Below are 25,789 nucleotides of genomic sequence, written 5' to 3'. Positions count from 1 at the left end.
GTTATGGACATGTTTTGATGATCAAGTGCGTGGAATTTCAATTATGGTTCTTATTGAGATTAATTTAAGGTGGAATATCTATTATTACCTGTAATTTGTAGACCGAGATGTGATTGGTACAAGGTCATCATCATTCTTCCTAATCACTACTATTGATTTAATATTATTGTGTATTTAAAATTTTGACTTTAATGAATTACCGCTCATTGATAGTTTATTTTTTTTATAAAAAAAAAAAATTATACCTTAATGGTTACCGTAGCCTATGGACGCCTGAAACACCAGGGGTAGCACGTGCGCGACCCTTAAGAAACCTTAATATACCCTTCTTGAAAAAAATAAAAATGTGATGTTACAACTAAATTATTTAAGAGAGCAACAGGTAGGTTTCTCTCTCATTTTTCTTATGATGACTCTGCTTTCTGAATGAACGGTAGAAAAAAAAAATATAATTAAAAGTGTTCTTATTCAACTTATTTGAATGAAGATTATTTCTATTGGATTCAAATATTACCAGCGAAAGTTTATTGCATTTATGACATGTATATCTAGCTAATAAATTTTATTTGATTATGTATGCGTTCATTTTCTTACTACATATTGCTTGCATTTAAAAAGTAGATACAGTCTGAACAGCAGTCAAAAGTGACATTATTAAAAAAAGGATGCCATTCCTCTAAATAGTTTTGTTTTTTTAATAAGTGTATAATAATCACACCATGTGCATATGTGCTATATACAGAATCTTTTCTTAGGTCTGTATCTACCTTTTAACATATAAATACAGGTTTATTTTTAGCCTAAATAGGCCACTTCGAGAATGTTCGATAATCCACTAAAACCAGTGGAATGTCACTAATGTGTTCATACGTTAATTTGGCTGTCAATGTGATATATATGGTACTTACCGTCGCTGTAAGTACCTGTATATTATGTACATAAAGCGTTTACTGTACTATTTTGCATAATTGAACAACGAAGACTATGTTATATTACTCTGCCTTAACATGTTACGGTTTAGGAATTAAAAAAAATATTTAGTGCACATTGATCAACTGAGAGAAAGATAGATAGATAAAAAAAATTACGTTAAAGTCACACGTTAAACACATTAGGCATCGTAATATTAATAACAAAAATAAAAAAGTAGATCAGTCAACAAAATACATTACAATACAGATATACAGGTAAAATATAATATATATATATATATATATATATATATATATATGTATAAAAAGAAACGGTGTGAGTGTAACTACTACTTTTATTCTTGTAGCCACTGTTAAATTAAATGAGTACTGTAAAATAACCCTGGATATTTCACACAACGCCATCTAGTCCCAAACTAAACAGAGCTTGTGTTAAGTAATTGCACTAAGAATGAGTACGTAGCGCTGTCTATGTAACACAAGATTCTTGCTCATTCTTCTTGTGAAGAATCTGCGTTCCGAATGAGTGGTAGAAAAGAAATATGTGACTATTCAAAAGTATTCAGCTAATATCTATCTAAATATATATAACTCAAAGGTGACTGACGTAGTGATCTATCAACGCACAGCCCAAACCACTGGACGGATCGGGCTGAAATTTGGCATGCAGGTAGATGTTATGACGTAGGCTAAGAAAGGATTTTGATTAATTCTACCCCCAAAGGGATAAAATAGGGGATGAAAGTTTATATGAAACTTTGTCAATTTTAAACCGATCGGGCTGAGACTTTGCATGCATAAAGCTACTATAACGTAGGCATCCCCTAAGAAAGGATTTTGATAAATTCCACCCCTAAGGGGATAAATTAACACGAGCGCAGCCGCGGGCAAAAGCTGGTAATAATATAAATTAAAAGTTTGTATTGACTTTATTTGAATAAACATTATTTCTGTTTCTAGATATAATTACTTTTTTGTACTTTTACATACATACCGATATAAACAATCATACTCAAGAATACAAATGTGTATTACTTACGAGGAATCGAAGATACATTAAAACAATAAAACATTACACATACTAGGTACCATGTATTTGACGCACATATAATCTTTTGTTTATTGTTAAATTATGTGGTCAAATTGAGAATAGATTAATATTATTTGTCTATAGTCTTACTGATTGTGAAACATAATTATAATAAATATATTTATTACAATATTAGTCATCTATGATTGTAGAAGTATATAATATTTCACAGGAAAACCTTCATAAAGTTCAGACTTATAATTTAAATTAATTATAGTCCAATTTAGCAATTGGCTCGCCCAATGGTTTTTGTCAAAAAAGTTGGCAAAAACCGTTGGGCGAGCACTACTAATAAATAAATAAATTGTGAGGACAGAGGAGATTATCCTAATTATGTGGAGGCTTAACCTGACCACTTGACGCATTTTATCGGCTTCTACGCTGATACCGTAAGTAGGTTTCTACCTTGCATATTGCAGCAAGGAATATTTATTTTTTTACTCTTTTTTGCACTATCTTATCTAAATATATATAACTCAAAGGTGACTGACTGACATAGTGATCTATCAACGCACAGCCCACTGGACGGATCGGGCGGAAATTTGGCATGCAGGTGGATGTTATGACGTAGGCATCCGCTAAGAAGGATATTGATTAATTCTACCCCCAAGGGGAAAAAATAGAGAATGAAAGTTTGTCAATTTTAAACAGATCGGGCTGAGACTTTGCATGCTACTATGACGTAGGCATCCCGTAAGAAAGGATTTTGATAAATTCCACCCCTAAGGGGATAAATTAACGCGAGCGAAGCCGCGGGCAAAAGCTAGTTAATATAATAAACGCGAAATTGTGTGAGTATGGATTGATGTTTGTTACTCTTTCACACAAAAACTACTGACTGGATTTTGATGAAACTTTACAGTAATATAGTTTATACATCAGAATAACATATAGGCTATAAATTTGACGCGGGTGAAACCCCGGGCACAGCTAGTTCTATATAAATGTACAATTGGTGAGGATAATGCCATATGGCATTCTCGAACAGCTAACTATTGGGTAAAGACAGAAGCGGTTGAAGGGCAGTAATGCATACTTTTGGTATTTACCTTACTTAGGTAAATGTATCAATAATAAATATAATGTAGGAGAGATGTACAGTAGGGTTAGTATTCGTATATTTGCAATGATTATTATTATTATTAGTATTACGTAACTAAAATGGTCAGATAATGTAGCTTTCTATAGGTCAAAGAATTTTAAAAGTCGGATGATTTTCTTTGCAGTTTTAAGACAAAATATTAAATCTTTCCTGTTGTTAAATTAGAGACAGAACTTCACAAGACGATCTTTAAACGGTTCTTCCTGGAAACTATCGTGATTCCTGGTGAATTTACGATGATGGGCTAATTGACCTGACCTCGTGCTCATCTTATCATCCTCCACTGGTGCCCCGCCAACGTAAACCGTTAGCGCAGGCGGGTGCACCATACCATTATTATTCATAAAAAAAATAAAGTGGCGCTCCTAATCAACTTTCTTACAATAGTGTCGATAATCGATATTTTATTCCGTTAAACAATCTTACATATAAAATTCACGTGTCACAATGTTACCATACTCCTCCGAAACGCTTTTGCCGATTTTTTACGAAATTTTATATGCATATTCAATACGTATAAGAATAGGCTACTATCTATTTTTCCTAGAGTAGAGAACTCTATCACTTAGGGGTCTAAGTGATAGAGATCTCCATTCCTTTTTCCATATATTTTTTTAATTTTTTTTATACTGTTTGTTTTTTTTTAAATGTGGAATTTAAAACTTCATCCAACCACAAATTTTCTCCTTTCTTCCCTCAACCCCTATTTTTTAATAGTGATTTTAATTTATATGGCAATACAAAGTTTGCTACTAGCTGACCCCCAGCTAGTATTTGTATAAAATCATGACAGTACATATAACACCAACCCATTTCACAAATCATAAAATGTTGACCCCACGTCTACGTCGCACATAAACCGAGCCTTTATGCGAAGATTGAGTGGCGTCGCTATGTAAAATACATAGATTTTCATATTATACTAAAACTTTACGTACACGTGTATATTTCAAGTATCTACAATATTTCCATATATATAACTCAAAGGTGACTGACATAGTGATCTATCAACGCACAGCCTAAACCACTGGACAGATCGGGCTGAAATTTGGCATGCAGGTAGATGTTATGACGTAGGCATTACTATAGAAAGGATTTTGATTAATTCTACTCCCAAGGGGATGAAAGTTTGTATGAAACTTTGTCAATTTTAAACCGATCGGGCTGAGACTTTGCATGCATAAAACTACTATGACGTAGGCATTTCCTAAGAAAGGATTTTGATAAATTCCACCCCTAAGGGGATCAATTAACGCGAGCGAAGCCGCGGGCAAGGCTAGTATGATAGATATGGGAAAGGTTTTTAGGTAAAACATGTTTTCGAACTGCTGTTGGCCGCAGCTGGCCTTTACAGCTTCACCGAACAATAGGAGGCGAGTGTAGATGGTACTCCAAATCCGCGGAAGGACAGGATAGGCTGAAAGCCAACTCCTGCCTGACGGATACGACTTTAGTCTGAGGACACCGCTAGGAGTTCCAACCTCGATTCAGGCCGGTGTGATGTCGATCCCCGTTTGAACTGGACGGGGAATCCATCGGAGGTGTGTAAAAACGAAACGTATACGACACGTCTGGTAGGTGATATGCAGCCTCATGTACCTATTCTTAAATAGCTTCGCTTTTAACTGTTCATTTGTACAAAGATAGTTGTAGAAAGTCGTCAAAGTGGGTAGTGGGCACCTATGTCTCGCATATTTCGCCGTCAAAAAACATGCTTCGTAAGCTGCATTTTGGTGAAGAGCCATTTCTGACGAGTAAGTTGCCAGAATCATTAATGAATTTGTATTATTTCGGAAACCAAACTGCAAGTAACCGTCAACAATAGGCTTCCAAACTATATCCGAACTTTATTCATTGCTTGATGATGCCTCGTTCAGGTGCGAAGCACGTGTCGCAATATGGGTGTAGATCCAATAACGGTCGGAATTTGATCACCAATAGAGAAGGTCGTAACGTTTCCAGCAGCGGTGGTCAGGTTTCCGCACTGAATATTTGTGGTCTCATATATGCTAATGATATTGAAATTAAACAAAATAATATAAATCCATTTAATATTGATATTGACTTCCGCAAAATTTCAAAGTTTCAAAGTGGCCCCAATAATGGACAAACTTACCGAAAGTCGTCTCAGATGGTATGGCCATGTAATGCGTAGTGACGAGGATTACGTGGTCAAAAAGCCTTAAAACTACCCGAACGCAAAAGAGGCAGAGGACGTCCTCCAGCCAGACTAGTATGAACAAGCTTGTCGCCGCGGAAAAATTGCCCGAATTGCCCGACCCGACAACCTAGGACAGATTGTCCTGGCACCGAAAAATAAGGAGAGCCGACCCCGCATGAAGTGGGACAGAGCTAAGAGGAAGAAGAAGAAGAAGATTGACTTCCGCAAAATAACTAATAATATAACATCTGCAAATACTGGAAAGCAAGGAGACCATGTAGATAGATAGATAGATACAATTTTTATTTGCGTTAAAGGCATACCACAAGGCACTGTAATATTAACAAAAATAAAAAGTAGATACACAATTATAATGGTCAGTTCAATACAGGTATACAGATAAAATAGAAAATAAGCAGCAAAACTTATATATAAAATTCTCGTGTCACAGTTTTCGTTCCCATACTCCTCCGAAACGGCTTGACCGATTCTCATGAAATTTTGTGAGCGTATTGAGTAGGTCTGAGAATCGGCCAACATCTATTTTTCATCCCTCTAATTGTTAGGGGTAGTCCACCGCTAAGTTTTTTTTTATTTTAAGGCAAAACAACGTTTGCCGGAACAGCTAGTAGGTATATATATAAAAAAGGTGTGAGTAACGTGGTGTGTGGGTATAGCCCATACGCAAAAAGGCAGCACTTCAGTGTATTGTTGGCAGCAAATCACTAATATTCCATATCAGAACCAAACGAGAATATATTTTTATATTAGAACCGGTTTAGATTATCAATAATACAGTTACCTCGATAGGCGCCTAGTATAATGATGATGCAAGTGATCCTATCGTGTAGAAAGTTAATAGCATACGAAAAAGGAAATCGAAAGTGGTTGATCCGGTGCATGTAGCCTACGTACAGGTTGATTGTAACAGGACCTGTGTACACGGAAATGTATGAATGTGTGGAAAGCCTTGGTAGTCTAGCGGTATAGCACATCGCCTTGCTTCCAATAATCGCGGGTTCTATTTCGCACAGTACAAACATTTGAAATCTTAACGTGAATTCAAAATATGACCTTCTGGATATCATTCATCTATTTTACTTTGTCTTTTTGGACGTATCCTTGAAAAGTATGCTTATATGGTTTATGAGTACGCAACCAGATGATTGTAATATTGGGATTTATTTGACGGGCATGGTGGTACAGTGGTTTGGCACACCGCCTTACTTCCGACGGTCGAGGGTTCAATTCCACGCACAGTACAAACATTTGTATTCATGAGTATGATTGCTTGCATAGGTTTGGGTGTTTTCTATGTATATTATGTATGTATTTATAAACAAAATGTGTTTAAGTATTTATATCAGACTTAACTTTTATTATTATTATATATATATACTATACGAGCTGAGTTTCTTGTCCGTTCTTCTCATCACGCAATCACTCCCAACTTACTGTAGATTTGACATATCATAAGAGTCTGTAATAGACCTACATGAATAAAGATATTTTGAATTTGAATTGAAATATATTTTTCTTTGACCATAGAACCTAAATAACCTGGAACTATATATGCATATGAATGAATTATACTCGAATTTTGACCACTTTGTGACTACCGGATTGTGCCCCATGGTCGCAAAGTGGTCAAAATTCAAAGTGCTATAGAAAGGTAAATAATAATTTAAGTACCTAATCAATGTACATCGGTGTTAAATACACACATGTTACAAATATTTACCAAACTAAATATTTGCAATACATACATATAGTCAAACATCCATTTATGCTGCTAAAGCCGTAAATATTTAAAAAAACTATTAGCGAAGTAGAATTATGAAGCCGCAGATGATGTCATGGATGGGTAAGTAATACGTGAACGAAGCAGTTGACCTTAGCCCACGCGTTTACTATGACTCATACAAGATTACCATAAACAAACAGAGACGCCACTATGCTCCGGCCCCATCGGAGAAATTGTATAACATTCAGTATTTGTTACGAGACGGTAACAGCAATGACTGTTAAGACTGTTTGAAAAGAACGAGCTGAGTTTCTTGTCAGTTGTTTTTATCTCGAAATCATTCCGAACTGACGGTAAATTTGACATCATAAGAGTCTGTAATAGATCCACATGAATAAATATATTTTGACTTTGAATTAATTTCTTCTTTCACTTATATGTACTTGTCATTTTTTTTTATATGATAATGGAATGGTTCACCCGCCAGCGCTAACGGTTTACGCTGGCGGGGCACCAGTGGGGGATGATAAGATGAGCGTGAGGTCAGGTCAGTTAGCCCATCGTGATAAATTCACCTGGAATTAATCATGATGGAAAAAAGAATATATATTAAAACAATAAAAATAATAACTTACAAATTGTCATAATTGACAAACATATGTATTCATGAGTATGATTGTTTGTGTCTGTCTGGGTGTTTTTTATGTATATTATGTATGTATTTACGAAACAAAAATCTATGTATTTGTATCAGTTATCTAGTACCCATAACACAAGCTTTAGCTAGCTTAACTTGGGTCTAGATGGAGCTGTGTGAATTGTCAGCAGAGAGACAGTAAAATAATAATTTTAATATGATCATAAAAAATAAAATTATCCACTCAGATGGCTACGGGGTGGCTGACTCCTGAAACTATTTACTCGGTCCACACGACCTAGGGGCATAACTTTTATGTTCTCCAAACAACACACCAAGAATGTTATAGCAAAATATTTTAAAGCTCCACTTCCAAACGGGATCTGCAGGAAATTTATTGCCAAAATTTTCAGCAACGATGCTTCATGTTATTGAAACAATCTGTTACATATTGTTCAATATGTAGATGTACTCGGTAGGCTAGTTGTTTTATCAGTATGCCTTTCTTTCGATGCACGTGGGTTTAATCTCCGCATTACAAGCATTTATATTCATTTATATATCTATTTGTAATGTTTTGGGTGCTTTTCTGTGTGTATTTTTAGACGGTATATGTGTTTTTATATGATGGTGACAAATAGCATACGGCCCATGTGATGGTAAATGGTTACCGTTGATACCTATTGACACCTAAGACACGAGGGGTGGCACATGCTTGCCGACCCTTAAGAACCCCTTAAGAAATCTTAATATATCCTTCTTGAAAATCAATATTTCTACGAAAAGCTGGTAATTTGAAATTACAGACAGACAGTTCAATTTTACTTAATTGTATATATAGTCCAAGTGTTTACAGTTTTATCCCTTTATAGCCCAAAATTTGTAGACCTTCCTAAGACCAGATATGAAGTTTTATGATGTTAACCCTTCATTTTCTAACATTTTGTACATAGTAGTTTTATCTGGGAGTCACAATCTTAATATACGGCATTACCGTAGAACGTGACATTGTACACGTAAAATTTGCCCATAATATCAGCTTGGGCAAGTAAATAATATTTCAGCTAGACTTTACTTTGTGTGTTACACTCTACAACTTTGACAATAAAGGTTAATTTACTATGGTAGTGGCAAACAGGCATACGGTCCATCTGATAGTAAACTATTACCGTAGTCTAGGACGTCTGAAACAGCAGGAGTGTCATGTGCGTGTTGCCGAACTTGAGGAAGTCTTAATACCCTTACCTTCTTGAAAAACTTCATGCTCACGAGAAAACTTCGACAGTTCATTCCACAAACCAAGTATACGCGGGTGGAATCTCGTGGCATTGTCCGAGACCACTTAGGCTCCACTGTAGCAGCGGATGAATACTCTGATAATTGCGAGCAGAGCGATGGTAAAGCTTGATCACGCTAAGGTTTGAAAGAAGCGATATGACAAGGAAATTATTGGGTGCTAAATGTAGGTAAAAGCTGAGAGTATATCCATCCGATGTTTGGTATTGTGCAAAGTTGTCATTCAGTAACTTGATTTCCAAGCTGTATTTCAGTCTGAAGAGCACTGCCTAATGTTGAAATAACAGGACGTGGAGGTATCATAGGCAAAAGGCCTAAATCAAATCAAAATATCTTTATTCGTGTAGGTCCATTATAGACTCTTATGATATGGTAAATGTACCGTTAGTTCCGAGTGCTTTCGAGCTAAGAAGAACTGACAAGAAACTCAGCTATTCTTTTCAAATGAGCGTCTACACGTTTACAAAAATAAAGACTCTTTTTTGGAAATTCAAATACGAAGAAGAAATTGAGTATAGAGTTAGTGAGACTTGAACTCTATGATTGATTATGTATATATATAATCATAGAGTAACCACTTCTCCTTTTGAAAAAATTGCATATGTTATTGACAATTGCATATGTTATTGCAATTTTGTCAAAAGGAAAATCTAATTGGTGGCCGTAACCGGCACAGACCAAAGCCTACCATCATTGTACTCTACCATGAAATAAAATAAATAAATGCTATGAATATGTCAGGATCTTTGTAATGTAATGATACTAAAATATAAATAGAAATAATCGTTATTCAAATAAACTTAATATAAGCACTTTAATTTTTGACTGACTTTATAATCAGTCAATTTTTTTTTTTATTCTACTGCTCATTCGGAATGCCAACTCATCACAAGAAATGAGTAAGAACTTGTGTGTTGTTTCTTTAAATAAAAATTGTTTTAATTATATTTACATGCACAGGGATTAGGCATGTGACAATAATCATAGAAACCGCTACGCACTTAATTTCTGTTCAATCAGATAACATTGTCTGCGCTATGAATTTTAAGTTAGATATTTTCTACAAAAACATTATTATCATTTATAAATTCTTCAATTTTATAATAAGATTTTTTACAAAGAAAATATTTTATAAGACACCTATGGGATGTTTCATGAGATGCCACTACTGACGGCTATCTTGCTCTATCCCATATGTAATGTGATTCTTCAGATTGAACCAATAACGCACGCTTTGCTGCATCGTGGAAGATACATTATTATCTCGCTAGTACGCTTCAATGCGCTTGCTTTGAAAGCTGTGTTCTGATATAAAGACTGAAAAATAGCAATGTTAATACTGAATACAGTAACATATCACTTTAGTCCTTAGGAATAGTAGATGGAAGATGTCCATTTCAACGCTACCAACTAGTGCTAGATGGTAGTTTGTATTCACACACTTCAACTTAAAAATGTAAAGTAACAACAAAATTTTTTTTTTTTCTTATACTACTATGGTGGCAAACAAGCATACGGCCCATCTGATGGTAAATGGTTACCGTAGCCTATGGACGCCTGAAGCACCAGGGATGTCACGTGCGCGTTGCCGACCCTTAAGAAACCTTAATATACCCTTCTTGAAAAACCCCAAGCTGTAGTCTCGTGAGAAAACCTCGGCAGGAAGTTCATTCCACAATCTAAGTGTACGCGGGAGGAAGCTCCTCTGAAACCGCACTGTCCGAGGCCACTTAGGTTCCAGCGTGTGGGAATGAATTCCCTGTCGATGGCGAGCGGTGCGATGGTGAAAGGTGGCCGTAGGCATCATGTCGAACAATTCCTCAGAACACAGTCCGTTGTATAATCGGTAGAACACACAAAGCGAAGCGAAGTCTCGCCTCAAACTAAGTGGCTCGATACCGTCAGAGAGATTGGGATCATCGACAATTCTCATAGCACGTCTCTGAACCGAGTCAAAAGGACCGAGCTGGTATCCAGGTGCTCCTGCCCAAAGATGAGAGCAGTACTCCATGTGCGGCCGAACTTGAGACTTATATAAGAGGAGTCTCTGGTCCGCAGTGAAGTACCGCTTCGCTCTATTGAGCACACCGAGTTTTTTGGATGCCAGCTTAACCTTTTCTTCGAGGTGACTACGGAACTCAACTGTGCTAGAGATGTCGATACCGAGAATCCCAATACTCTTAGAGATGGTAATGGACGTGTTCTGGAATTGCGGAGCAACAGCAAAAGGGGTTTTCTTAAATTATTTAAAAGAGCAACACGCAAGTTTCTTGCTCGTTCTTCTTGTGATGAGACAGAATGAGCAGTAGATTGCAAAATTTTGTGATGTTTCAATGTAAGTTTATTTGAATAAACGATTTTCACACACTTCACATACTTCAAATTAAAAATGTAAAGTAACAACTAAATTATTTAAAAGAGCAACACGCAAGTTTCTTGCTCGTTCTTCTTGTGATGAGACAGAATGAGCGGTAGATTGAAAAAAATGTGATGCTTCAATATAAGTTTATTTGAATAAATGATTTTCGTTATATACTATTTGAAGTTTGACGCGGTCATTATTTATAAGTATAATTAGTAAATCACGGGATCTTACGACTTTTTATTTTTGTTGAGTTCCCGATATTTCGGCAGTGCATTCATCATGCCGAGATGAATATCGAGCTAGTTCCAATAGTAGCGACAAACGAAGACGTGTGAAGGTAGACGAATATGTCTGCCCATAAAAGATTTATTCACCTTCTACCCGCTGCTCTTCTGTTTACCCGTGACCATGGCCGTTGAAACACTGCAGAAATTTGAAAACTCAACAAAAATAAGACGTGGTAAGATCCCGTGATTTACTAATTATACTTATAAATCATTTTCGGTCCTAACGAGTGTCAAAATTTACCTACTATGTCATATTTCATAAAAAGATAATTTTGTGTTCTGTAAAACCATTTGATGGTCATTTGTTTTATAAAAAAACAGCTAGCCTTTGTTTTAGTGAAATATATGTAAATTTAATAAATCTATTATGATAAACAAACCTAAATTATATTGGTGGTAATGGTTTTTAAATAAACACCCACACATCATTTCTGAGTGACCTATAAAAATCGGTATTTAATATTTATTTCCGACTAGTGTCTCTGTCTGTATCACACTTATATATATATATATATATACGTCAAATTTTTACATTATAATTTTATTTTTTCCCTACCGTCCAGTTCGGTATATAGATCCGATTGAGAATATATCATTATATTACTCGCAATTTACATATCTTTTAAAATTAAACTCTCTGTATTATTCTGTTGTATGTACTAATCTATATATATATAACACAAAGGTGACTGACATAGTGATCTATCAACGCACAGCCCAAACCACTGCACGGATCGGCCTGAAACTTGGCATGCAGGTAGATGTTATGACGCAGGCAACCCCTAAGAAAGAATTTTGATTAATTCTACCCCCAAGGGGATAAAATAGGGGATGAAAGTTTATATGAAACTTTGTCAATTTTAAACTGATCGGGCTGAGACTTTGCATGCATAAATCTACTATGACATAGGCATCCCCTAAGAAAGGATTTTGATAAATTTCATCCCTAAGCGGATAAATTAACGCGAGCGAAGCCGCGGGCAAAAGCTAGTATAATATATTACTGTAAAGTTTCGTCAAAATCCGTTGAGTAGTTTTTGCGTGAAAGTGTAACAAACATGCATCTATACTCGCAAACTTCCGCGTGTATAATATTACTAAGATTAGTGCCACAACACTTCATTCATTCATTCATAATTTAAGAGCTGTGCTCTTGTCGGTGGAGCTCCCGCCACCTTCCACGATCTTCTATCAGTCCCTTTAGCTGTTGATACGACACGACTCCAGCTTTTTCTTTAACTTGCTTGATATAGCTGTGTCTTGGTCTTCCTCTTCCTCTCTTTCCATCTATTTTTCCTTCTATATTGTTGTTAATTAGTTCGTCGTGTCGTATCAAGTGCCCCAACATTTTTCCCCGCCTATTCTCAATAATATCTATGATCTGTCTCTTTTCTTTAATCCTCTCAAGCACTTCTTCATTCCTTATTTTATCTTTCCAGCTAATTCTTTCCATTCTTCTCCAACACCACATTTCAAAGGCTTCCAGTTTGTCTCTTTCCTTTTGTGACACTTAGGGATTACAAAAAGCTGGCAACATAGGTAATGTAATTTTTGAGATATAAAATGGACTAGTAAGAATGGTTATTTTTCAAAAGGGCAACATTGACCTCTTAAGCAATTATCGTAAATGGATTTAACCTTCAGTGCAATTTATAACAAGACAAATATCACGGTAAGGTGGAAAAACGTGTGACATTTGTACCGCCCACGTTTCGGTCTATTTCTCGTGCCGTGATAGGTTACTTGTGGTACTCTAGGGCGTGGGGTCTAACGTCTATTTTGAGGGTTTCGTAATGGTTTTACCAATTAGTATGTGCTGTAGATATCAGTGCTAGATTTACTAACCGAGCCCGCGATTTCGTCCGTATAAAACAGTGACTTTGATCAAATAATGAAAGAAATATATTATTATTATTTTTATTATTTTATTTATTATTATTATTATATTAGTAATCTAAAATAAAGGCCAAAGAAAAAAGTTTTATCGTTGTAGTTTCAAAAGGTACGAATTTACATATAGAGTTGCATACAACTCAATCAACAGTCTAATACATAAGTTTCAAGCTACTAGTTTTAAAAATGACAATCCTTCCATATAACTTTTTTACTCCATTTCTTCGCATCAACGTGGCCTATGTCCTTTTTCGAGGTCTAGACTATCTGTGTACCAAATTTCATTGAAATGGGTTCAGTAGTTTTGGCATCATCATCATTACATAGTATAAAACAAAGTCGCTGTCGCTGTCTGTCCGTCCCTATGTATGCTTAAATCTTTAAAACTACGGATTTTGATGCGGTCTTTTTTAATAGATAGAGTGATTCTAGAGGAAGGTTTATATATATGTAATACATGTAACCGTGCGAAGCCGAGGCGAGTAACTAGTTAGAAATATAATATAAAACCTGCAAATTTTCTCTTTACAGCATTTACGTATATTTAAGTAATCATTGAATAATTTAAAACATATTGTTTTGTATTGCTCTGTATTTATTACAAAGAATAACACACGCACCAAAATTCTTCGATTAAATTATACAATGGGAAGGTCAATGGCCGGCTACCTGTCATATTTACTTACTGTATCGTTGTCTCACTCTTACCTAGTAATTTAATATTGTCACACTATTCTAGCTTTAATGTGGCAAGCGCCATGCACGTTAGTCCGAAATAGGGTTGCCATCCGTCCGAGTTTCCCCGGATTTGTCGTAGTTTAGAGGGCATCAGGGGTGCAAGGGTGTTAAAGTATATTAATAATTTGTGTTTTACTTTAAGAACAAAAAAAACCCATCTGATTCATAAAACAATTTGTAACTGTTTCTGTTTATCTTAGTACAGAGCAAAATAATTACATTCATAAATTGAACAATTTAATATACAATATGACATATAATAATAATGATGTTATTCGTTTTTTTGATATTAATAAATTTATAAAACACATTAATTTAACTAAGAATACATGTTATATGCGTCGTAAATGTACTAAAGTATTAATAAATTTATTGACTTTCAGAATTAATTCTATTTGATAGCAAAATATATCAATTACATTTTATTACATTTTATTGACATTCAAAAGTTATAATTATTTATCATTGTTATTAATTATCTATTAATTGGACATACTGCCACAATTTTGTTTATTTTGTATAATGTTTTTTTGTCATGTAAGAGTCTGTAGTCTTAAAAATTGTTACTGAATGTCATGTTAGCTGTCATGTTAGAGTATCCAATAAGTAGTATAACTTACACTAAGTATCATACTGTAGATTAATTTGACTTGTCATAAGTGTCTGTGATGGACCTACATGAATAAAGCTATATTTGATTGATTGATTGATAACAAACTATAATAAATTTTGTTAGGTACATTTGTAACGTCTGGAAATAAAAAAGGTCATGTATGACATTTTTAACTGCTTTTTTATTACACTTACTGTTTAAAAAAACCTGTTCACACGTCCGGGTTCTGGACTCTAAAATCTGGGGTTTTCACGCGTCTTGTAGAGATGGCAACCCTAGTCCCAAATCGCTGTTTTCCATTTTGAATTTCTGTAATATAAGGGGTTGACGTTGATTATTAGTTGTGAAAGATCGTAACTTCATTTATAATACATACAAATTACATTAAACAGGCTGTTAAAGGTATGTATGCCGTATTTAAATAACCATATGGTTTACAATTATTAATTTTATTTATTTAAGGAGCGTGTTCCTATTATTTACAAACGTTCCGGTAAACATTTACCATCAGTTGGGCCGTATGCTTGTTTCTACCTATGTAGTATATATAAAAAATGCTGCTGTATTTTAGTTTTTTTAATAAACATTTAGTTCGTAAACCCGTTCTTCAAATATATAAAAAAATCGCATAAAAACATAGATACATTTTATTTTTATTATTAACAACGTAGACAACTTGTTGTTTATGAAATAAAAATATCTCAGGACAATTCACTCATTGACATTGAGTCTCAGGTACCAGACAACTGATATAAATAGATATATATTTTTTAATACGTACATGATATACATTGAAAACACCCAGACCAATACAAGCAATCATACTTCTGAAAACAATAATAGAAATGTTCGTTTTGCCAAATGGAAGAGGAAACACCGCTATGAAAATAATGAAGAAAGGGCTAGTACAAAATATATCTGTACTTGCTACAGGTCTAAGAATAGAGTAATGGCCTTAATAAAAATAAATGATGTATATGTGTGGATATACATATTATATCAATTAAGATTTCACCTGTACAAATTAAATTTTCGAATAATAAGTAAGTTTTATTTCTTAAATATTCAGTTTGCGAAGTAACTTTATTACGATTCTTCTAAAAGTACTTGGCCATCTAAAACTGTAGGAAATCCTATATTAGAACATGTATCTTAAGCACCACTAGTAAAGTTCTACTAGAATTGACTGGACAAGGAGAGGAACACCAGCGGTTAAAGGTTAGAGAGTGTTAAAGTACCTACAAAGAGGTCCCCTAAAGCTACACCCGGGTCAAATCTCTGAAGTGCCCGGAGTGTCCCTCTCTGCCACACGATGGACCCGGCACCCGCACGGCAAATCCATGGAATGCTAAGAAGTTCAGCTCATTACATAAAGATTTCACCAGTCCAAATTCACTTTTTCAATAATATGTGAGTTAGATTTCTTAAATATTCAGTTTACAAAGTAGGCTTAAATAACTGTATTACAAATCCTCTGTGCAATCTTTCTAAAAGGTCTTGACCTGCCTAGAACTGCAGGAAATTCTATACTACAACGTGTTAGATACAGTACGCAGTTAAGCAGTACTAGCAGGCTCCTACCAGATTTAGCTGGGCAAGGAGAGAAACACCAGCGGCGTAGGTGAGTTTTGACGTATGTTGGCAAAGGGGTCTCTTAAACCTACACCCAGGTCAAATCCTGGAACTGCCCGAAATTTCCCTCTCTGCCACACGATGGACTCGACACCTGCATAGCAAATCCATGGAATGCTAAGAAGTCCAACTCATTACATAAAGATTTCACCAGTACAAATTCACTTTTCCAATAATATGTAAGTTGGATTTCTTAAATATTCAGTTTGCGGAGTTCGTTTAAATAACTGTATTACGAGTTATTTGTATTCAGGGGATGTCGATCAAGTTGCGGAGAGATTCGACTTCAAAATAAATAACGTGAAAGATATATTTGCAATACTCAACAGGTTCGCACGTGTCTTATCTGCGATCTTTGCCAATATCCAGCTTAGAGGTTTAGTTAAATTTTGAACACGTTATAGCGTTCAACATTGCGATCGTTATTGGAATATGTAGATAAAGGATATTTCTGAAATTACTTATGATAAATAGATAGATAAATGTCTGATTTGCATCTTCAGCATGTAAAGATTTAAAAGAGTTAACAAACAACAATGAATAATCAGCTGTACGCCATAATTGTCACCAAATATTGTGTGCTGCTTCACAGCAAATAGGCCGTACCGTATCTGAAACACAAATATCTTTATTTTAACTGAAATGTGGTTCAGGAATATAGTTACAAGTTGCACATATTTCATTTCTGGTTTTTGACTTTGTCATAATACAATACAACTTTATATAAAAATCTTAACTCGTTTTTTTGATCGTGTGAGTAAATGCGTATATTATAGACATTCCCTTCCGATCGATCCGTCCCGTCCAATTCAAACGGGGATCGAAATTACGACGACTGAGCCGAGGTTAGAACGTCTAGCGGTGTTGTCTAACTAAAATCGTATCTATCAGGCGGGAGTTGGCCATCAGCCGCTCCATAAGTCCTTCCTTTGGTTTGGAGTGCCATCTGCATTCGCCCTGCATCGTTCGGTGAAGCTGTAAAGGCTAGCTGCGGCCAATAGCATTAGAGTAGTCCGAAAAAAGGTACCTAGTAATAATACTAATTTACAATTGGTAGCGCGCATGTCATACCGGTAAATATTTTCCTCGTTCCGCAAAATCGACGGCCGTACATGAAGCAATGGAAATAACTTTTTTTACAAGAGGAAAAACCATTATATCAACTCGGCATGACGCTTGTCGATCTAACCTACAAATATTCATTACACAAACCGTATTTCCTCTACTATAGCGTATTAATTTTTCGTCAACGCTTACATGCTACACGTATAATATGAACATAATGCTTCGTCGACCTACAAATGTATAGGAATCAGGAAAAACATTTACAAAAGCGATGTGTTTAAATAGGCCATTACATTCTGCACGTGTGACAAATTACTAGCGTGACAAGAAACACTCGTTGTTAACATGGTAAAAAGTTAACAGCACGGCATCTGATAAGTATTGTCACGAACACTGTGTGATATTAATCTAGATTTATCTATGACAACATATCTATCTAGGCATACATAGCTTTAGCTAGCTTAACTTTGATCTAGATGGTGCTGTGTGAATTGTCTGTGTCAATTATACATAAATAAATAACTCTGGACAATTAACATAGCGCCATCTAGTCCCATGGTAAACAAAGCTTGTGTTATAGGTACTAGACAACTGATATAAATACTTAGATTTTTTTGTAAATACATACATAATATACATAGAATCCACCCAGACCGATACAGCAATCATACTCATGAATACAAATGTTAGCACCATGCGAGGAATCGAACCCGCGATCACCGGAAGTAAAGCGTTGTGCTAAACCGCTTGACCAACCATGGCCGTCACTCATATATGGCGTACGATGTATAATATAACATTTCGTTTTGTTAATATAGTTAAATTGGTTTTAACACGAATATTTTTTTGGTAAATAAAGGTATTTACCACTCTCAGTTGCACTAGCCATGGTCACGAGCTGAGTACAGCGAATGTCAATGTTGATAGATGCCGGCAGTTTGTTCAACTACCTTCATTACATTGTTCAACAAACTCACAGTATTCATACATTTATTGATCAATGCTACCGAAAGTTCGATAGCATCGGTCAATTACTGTAAATCGTAGAAACGTCGTCAGAGGTAAATACCTTTATTTACCATAAAATTATTCGTGTTAATGTAATAATGCCTACCAAACGCGAAAGTTTAAAAATAAGTATTTCGTTTTGTATTGTTTGCATCAATTTCTAAATATGAAGCATTGTTTACGCAAAGCTAGTCCCAAATCATCTTAATCCTCGCACTTTATCGAGTGACCAATGGAAATGCGCGAATAACATGGCGCCCGGCGGACATATTCATTCATATTTCTCCCGCCGCGTTCCAGCGATTACATTTTGAACGGTCGCGTTCTTTTTTCACTGCAATTTAGGCGGCGTTTTCGGTGGACTTTTTGTGGCCAGTTTTAATCGTTGTTGCCATTTTAGAGAGCTCGTCGACGAGGGCGTTTCATTTGTGTTTTCTTTTTGTGGCTCTTTTTGATGTGTTGTATCTAACGCGTGGCAGGAAACGACCCTGTCTTTTATTATTTTGACGACATTTTCTTATATTTCGTGCAATTTATATTCACATTATCGTCATAATAACCTGTTTAGGTCGAGTAGAAGGAGAGTTCATTGAAACACTATCTACTTATTTACGGGATATAACGGCAATTTTATACGTAGAATTATTAACTAAGCTTAAATGTATTAAATATTTTTCAATTTTTGGGATGTAAAACTGACAGTCTCAGTTCTATTTATAGTGCAAAGAGGTTGGTACACTTTAAGAGACGGTTCTCATCTTTTTTTTTTCTCATTTTTTTCTCTTTATTTAGTCGTTATGTAAATATATAAATATAGAAATAAACGTATTTTTACAATAGACATTCAGTGCCGAAAATTTTTACGTAGTTTTAGTGAGCCTAGTGGATTAAAATAAAAATAAAAAGTTTAAACAAAATGCAATTATTGTATATTATTAGAAAACGGTGTATTAACATCAGACCAGGAAGTTTGGACAGAAAATAATTTTGTCCTATTTGGCTCTAATTATAATTATAATAAATAGTATTATAATAAATATTATAATATATAATAAATAATACAAAATTTATATGAAGGTTTATCATTGTTTCAGATCACACTGATCTTCAACATGATGCGATGACCTGAAAGCGATGCTGCTGCAGCAGGCGTCATCGTCGCCTGGTCCCAGCGGCACGGCCAGTCCAAAACTTCCGCCTAGTCCAAGACCCAATCCTAGCCCAAACTTCGGCACTCGTCTCACCGGTAGCCCCAGTTTGAGTGATGGAGCTTCGAGCTCTAATAGTCCCAGATTGGGCGCCAACAGTCCCAAGTTGGGCGCCAGTCCGAAATTTGGGAGTCCACGGCTGGGGACTGGGAGTCCTAGACCGAGTCGGGCGTTTGAAGACGAGGCTGCGTTGGAAAGACTACAAGCCGAGTTAAAAGAAGGCTGGACTGTACACACGGGGAGAGATGGCAGACTGTATTATTGCAAGTAAGTAATTCATATTTTGTTATTAAACTTAGTTTCATAGCAAATTTATTTATACACAATGGCAAATGCTTATAAGGCCTATCTGATTACCGTAGCCTGAACGCCTAAACACTAGTATAGGGAAAACCGTGTTTTTTACTGCTGTGGTCGCGGTCGATTGCGAATACGATCCCGCGTCCTCTGGGCCATGGGGTTTTCAGTGAATGGAGTCTCAGAGTACCGGTCCGTCCAACCCTGAGATGAACGGGTCTCCATGATGAATTTTCCTGATGTGAAAGGAAAGGTGAAAACTTAATATCTCTTTTCAATAACCACATGTTGTAGTTTCAAGAGCCAATCACGGTAGGTAGTTCTTTCCACAATCAGAGAGAGCGCGGAAGAAATATTTAAATGTCTAGATTGAAATTTAGTACAGATTATATCGTAAATTATTATTTGTAATATTTTTTACTCGAATTCATGAGGGCAACATCTCGAGATACATGTAGTAAAAACTACAATACCTATAGTTGAAGTATGTTGTATAGGATATATGGTATACTATAGCCCAATTGTTTTTGATCGACGGTACATGATTGGAGGTAATAGAAGAGACCTATATCCAGCAGTTGCTAGGTGTTATAATACAATAACTAAACCCAATTTTATGCTTTATTTCTATTTGGAATATTTGGTAGAGTAAGGCAACAATAATAGTATATAATAAAAGAAAACCGAACAACAAGAGTTATAGCTTAATGAAGGCGTACTATTTCGACTGACAGAAATGTATGTATAATTACAGCCTAAGGAAATCAAAAGAAAAGATTCAATGTTGTTTCACTATCTTTTTGTTAAATTTAGTCGTAAATATGTTAAACAAACAAATAGACACGCCTTTGCATTTATGCTATTGTTATATATATATTATTATGTTACTAGCTGTCCCGGAATTTTTTTTTTTTTGCCATATAAATTTGGGACATTATAAAAAATAAACAAATATTGTCCAAAAAATTATGTTAGGCGTTAGACAACACTTGGGGTATGAAAAATAAATAGTAGCTAATTCTCAGACCTACTGAATATGCACACAAAATTTCATAAAAATTGTTAAAGCCGTTTCGGAGAACTTGACAAACACACGAGAATTTTAAATATTGGAAGATATTTATTCTCGTTTAAAGTCAGTGAGCTAAACGTTGTTGATAAGCATTGTTTATAAGAAAGTTGTTAGGCAACTGCAGAACTACCAAGTATATTTGCATTCTATTTAAAGTTGAAACTAGATTTCTAATGGCTGCTACCGCGATCGTACTCGAGTTATAAAGTAACTTCATTTAATTGGCAGACGCAATTTATTCCTCAAAGAGAAAATGGCCTTGTTACCCGATAAAACTGGCGCTCAACGAATTACGTTGCACTTCTATATTGCAATTTAAAATTCGAATGTACATAGTTTTTAATCTATAAAATCTTTTTTAGACAAAGGAACGCAGTCATTAAAACATTTGTACGTATAATTAGTAAAAATCACGGGATCTTACCACGTTTTATATTTATTTGCTGAGTTCCCGATATTTCGGCAGTGTTTCAACCACCATGATCACGGGTAAACTGGGCAATTCAGCAAATAAATATAAAACGTGGTAAGATCCCATGATTTTTACTAATTATACATATAAATAATAACCGCGTCAAGTTTAAAACAGTATTAAAACATTTCTTTGTAGAAAAAGTGTATTCTTTTTTCAATTCTCTTTTTTTAAATATAGCCAGTATTATACAAATGGATTTTGTTCTATGAATAAATAAATAATAATTATTAATTCATATTATATTCTCGAAATTCTTCGATATTACAAGTTGGAATTACGGCTCATACTGACTAAGTAATTCTGAAATCTTTAATTAATTGTTTCCTGTATTATTATTATTGTTGCAACTTATTATTATTATTCTTTATATATATATATGTTATGTATATCTCCCTTTTTACGCGGGAGTAATACGTTCAAACACGCGGGCCTTAGCTAAGCGTTGAGGTTGTTGAGTTTAAAAGTTATATGTTGATGATAAAAGTGAGTTGATGAAAGAAATTTCCAAAAAAATATATATATAATATGTATGTATATATATATTACATCTCCCTTTTTACGGCGGTAATATATTCAAACACGCGGGCCTTAGCCAAGCATGGATGAGTTATGTGCTGAAGATAGAAATTTTCTTACTATTCGGCATGTGTTTAGTATGACGGCTTTTTGTAATAGGTCTATTGTAGAGGAGGGGATATGCAACGTGTCTAGGTGTTTGTTCAGACTTTTTGGTATAATTATTATTATCATCGTCTTACTCTCGCAGCTGTTGCTGATTATTTCCACACTTATTATTATTATTATTATTATTTCCACCGTTTCACAATATAAATATCGGTTATTTTATAGTGATCACAAGGACGGGCTTATTATTATTCATTTTTTTCCCAAAAATTCTCATCTCCCCTCTTAAGGAGAGGAGATGGCAACATACCCCCGGCAGAAGCACAGTCGGCCGGGGTTCAGGGCCCCAGGGACAGAAACCGGCGTACAATGCGGGCAGAATCTAACAGCACCGCTTTCTGCATCTTTCCCGGGAGTGAGCCGCCCCGGAATCCCAACCGTCTGAGATGTTGTTCCAGACTGGTTGGGATAAGACCGTTCACCGACATAACGATTGGAATGATTTCGGTGGACATCACCCCCCACATTTCGGTCACCTCGTGAGCCAGGTCGAGGTACTTTCTCTTTTTCTCAGTTTCGGCTTTCACGAGGTTCTCGTCATGCGGTATGGTGATGTCCACCAAAAACACCCTCGAAAGTGCCCGATCCATCACCACGATATCAGGTTTGTTCGCAAGAACGGTCCTGTCCGTGATGATGGATCGGTCCCACTAGAGCTTGACGCTGCCGCTTTCGAGGACCGGCTGGGGCTCGTACTTATAGTACGGCAACCTCTCATTCGCGAGGCCGTACTTCAGAGCTAGTTCTTGATGGAGTATTTTGGCTACCTGGTTGTGTCTGTGCAAGTACTCAGTGTTGGCAAGAGCTGAACAACCCAAAAGCACGTGTCTGAGTGACTCTCCGGGATGGCGACATGCCCGACAGATGTCCTCAGTGCCATCCTTCAGAATGTGCTTTCGGTAATTGTTCGTCTTAACCACCTGATCCTGTATTGCACAGACAAAACCCTCGGTCTCTCCGAAGAGATCACCGAACTGTAGCCACATATTATTATGTGTTTATTCACGGTGTAATGTTAGGCAGCCTATAATATATTTTAGCTGATATCTTTATTCATAACAAGCAAATAATAATATAATAACAATGTAAATATTTTGTGAATATTCATTACAAGGCGAGACAGATTGTTTGAGTGATGCTGTAACCACGTATTTTGGAGGAAACAATTACTCGGGTGTATTACAATTTTAATTAAATTTGTGCAAACTACAGCCAATGAGGTTTGTCTCGTTGTTTTTGTGTAAATGCTCTAGATGTTTGGAATATAAATTGTATGGAGAATCCTATTATTAATTGTAGTAAGATGTTTTCATGTAATAATATCGACTTGAGTCATAGCAAAATTAGTTGTTTTAATATGACGTTATATTAATATGACGACCTCGGTGGTCTAGCGGTCTAGCACACCGCTTTACGTCAGATGGTCGCGGGTTCGATTCCTCGCACGGCACAAACATTTGTATTCATGAGTATGATTGTTTGTATCGGTCTGGGTGTTTTCTATGTATATTATGTATGTATTTACGAAAAGAAATATTATTTATGTACTTGTATCAGTTATCTAGTACCCGTGACACAAGCTTTAGCTAGCTTAACTTGGAACTAGATGGCGCTGTGTGAATTGTCCTGAAATTATTATTATTATTAGCTATAATATGAGCTATATATACTAATATGTTTTTTTTATTGATGATAATGGAATGGTGCACCCGCCTACGCTAACGGTTTACGCTGGCGGGGCACCAGTGCAAGATGATATGATGAGCATGAGGTCAAGTCAGTTAGCCAATCGTGACATATTCACCAAGAATGTATCGCGATGGTTTCCAGGGGGAACCGCGTGGAGGTCAATCTGACATGGTACATTGCTAGCAATAAGATCATCAGTCCACATTACTAACAATCTCCTTTCCCCCACTAATATAATATTATAATGAGGTGAAATTTGTAAATTTGGATGTTTGGGGTAATCTCTGGTACTACTTAAGAGATTTTCAAAATTCTTTTAGTATTGGATAGCCTAGAGGTCTATAGGCTATATAACATCACGCTACGACCAATAAAAGCGGACCTGCTATAACGGTTGAAACGGGGCAAATGTAATGCAAACAAAGTCGCGTGAGTCAGCTAGTGATTTATGTAATGTGAATTAAAACCTCTAGCATTGCTTAGTAGGGTTTTAAAGTATCACTCGTCGCGGTAAAGTTTTCATCTTGTCGTTTTTAACTGTATATTTTCTCTTTGGATATTTTCTCGTAGTATACCTACTATCACTTTGATTATATAAACATAAATTATGATATCACATTTATTACGGCCTCGGTGGTCTAGCGGTTTAGCACACCGCTGTACTTCCGATGGTCGCGGGTTCGATTCCTGGCATGGTGTAAATGGTATGGTGTATCGGTCTGGATGTTTTCTATGTGTATTACGTATGTATTTACAAAAATAACCATTTATATCAGTTGTCTAGTACCTATAACACAAGCTCTGCTTATCGTCGGACTAGATGGCGCTGTGTTATTTGTACAGGGTTATTATTTGTCCATATACGTGAAGCAAAAATTTTGTACCCATTTTATGAAAATTGTGTGTTGTAAAAATATGCGTAAAAACACATTGAATCAACAAAAAAACCATTACACACACACACGACTACGAGAATATACTCTTTTGTTTATTGTTAACTAGCTACTCGCCCCAATTTCTCCCGGATATGTATTATACATATAAACCTTCCTCTTGAATCACTCTATCTATTAAAGAAAACCGCTTCAAAATCCGTTGCGTAGTTATAAAGATTTGAAGCATACATAGGACGGACTGACAGCGACAGCAACTTTGTTTTATACTATGTAATGAAGTCTGTGCTCAAATTGAGAATAGATTAATATTGTGTCTTTTAATATTATTAGTCTGTAATAATAGAACCTTAATAATTCAAAATTATGATATAAAAAAATTATGGTCGTATTTCAACCACTTGGCGATCACTATAAACATAAATTAATTTGTATACAATCTTTTATTTTAAAATATAGTTTATTATCAATAATATTATGGCCACTTTTGGTAAAATACCTTAATGTTTGGTAGAATTCTGTATTCTACCATTTGCTTCCGATTCTAGATATGTCAATTGTTCGTTGCCTAACAATTGTCATTTCCAGAGTATGACAGCAAAACTGTAATAGCTACTCAAACGTAGTTACTCTGTGCATATATTAGTCATGTATTAAGGGAGTGAAAAAAATTACGGGTGCCCGGGATGAGTTCTTCGCTGTAGTGGATTTCGCGGGGTCTTCCGGATGGGGGGCTAGTTGTGTGGGGAAGTTATGGAGCTTGGAGAATTTGTTTCGATGTGTCGGGGTTTTTCTATACGGCGAGTTCTTCTGTTCGGAGGTCTGCCACGGTGGGGGGCGTGTCCAGCGATCTCTTCAGCAACTACTAAGGAACTCAAGAACATTTTTTGCACTGAACTATTAAAAAA

At 35.7% G+C, this 25,789-nt stretch overlaps 1 protein-coding gene across 1 annotated transcript in view; it reads left to right on the top strand.

The window, feature by feature from the left end:
* LOC131847407 (uncharacterized) overlaps positions 1-25,789 on the top strand; it is a 336,123-nt gene that overhangs the window by 103,148 nt on the left and 207,186 nt on the right. The window contains 1 exon segment of the mRNA XM_059196985.1: positions 19,658-20,038. Coding sequence (XP_059052968.1) covers positions 19,698-20,038 — 341 coding nt within the window. The 5' untranslated portion in view covers positions 19,658-19,697.

This window comes from Achroia grisella, unplaced genomic scaffold, assembly GCF_030625045.1.
Source record: "Achroia grisella isolate CSIRO2021 unplaced genomic scaffold, CSIRO_AGI_Agris_v1 utg534, whole genome shotgun sequence".
Lineage (NCBI taxonomy): Eukaryota > Metazoa > Arthropoda > Insecta > Lepidoptera > Pyralidae > Achroia > Achroia grisella.
Note: the sequence above shows the minus strand (reverse complement) of the source record. Positions and strands in the feature narration are given on the sequence as shown.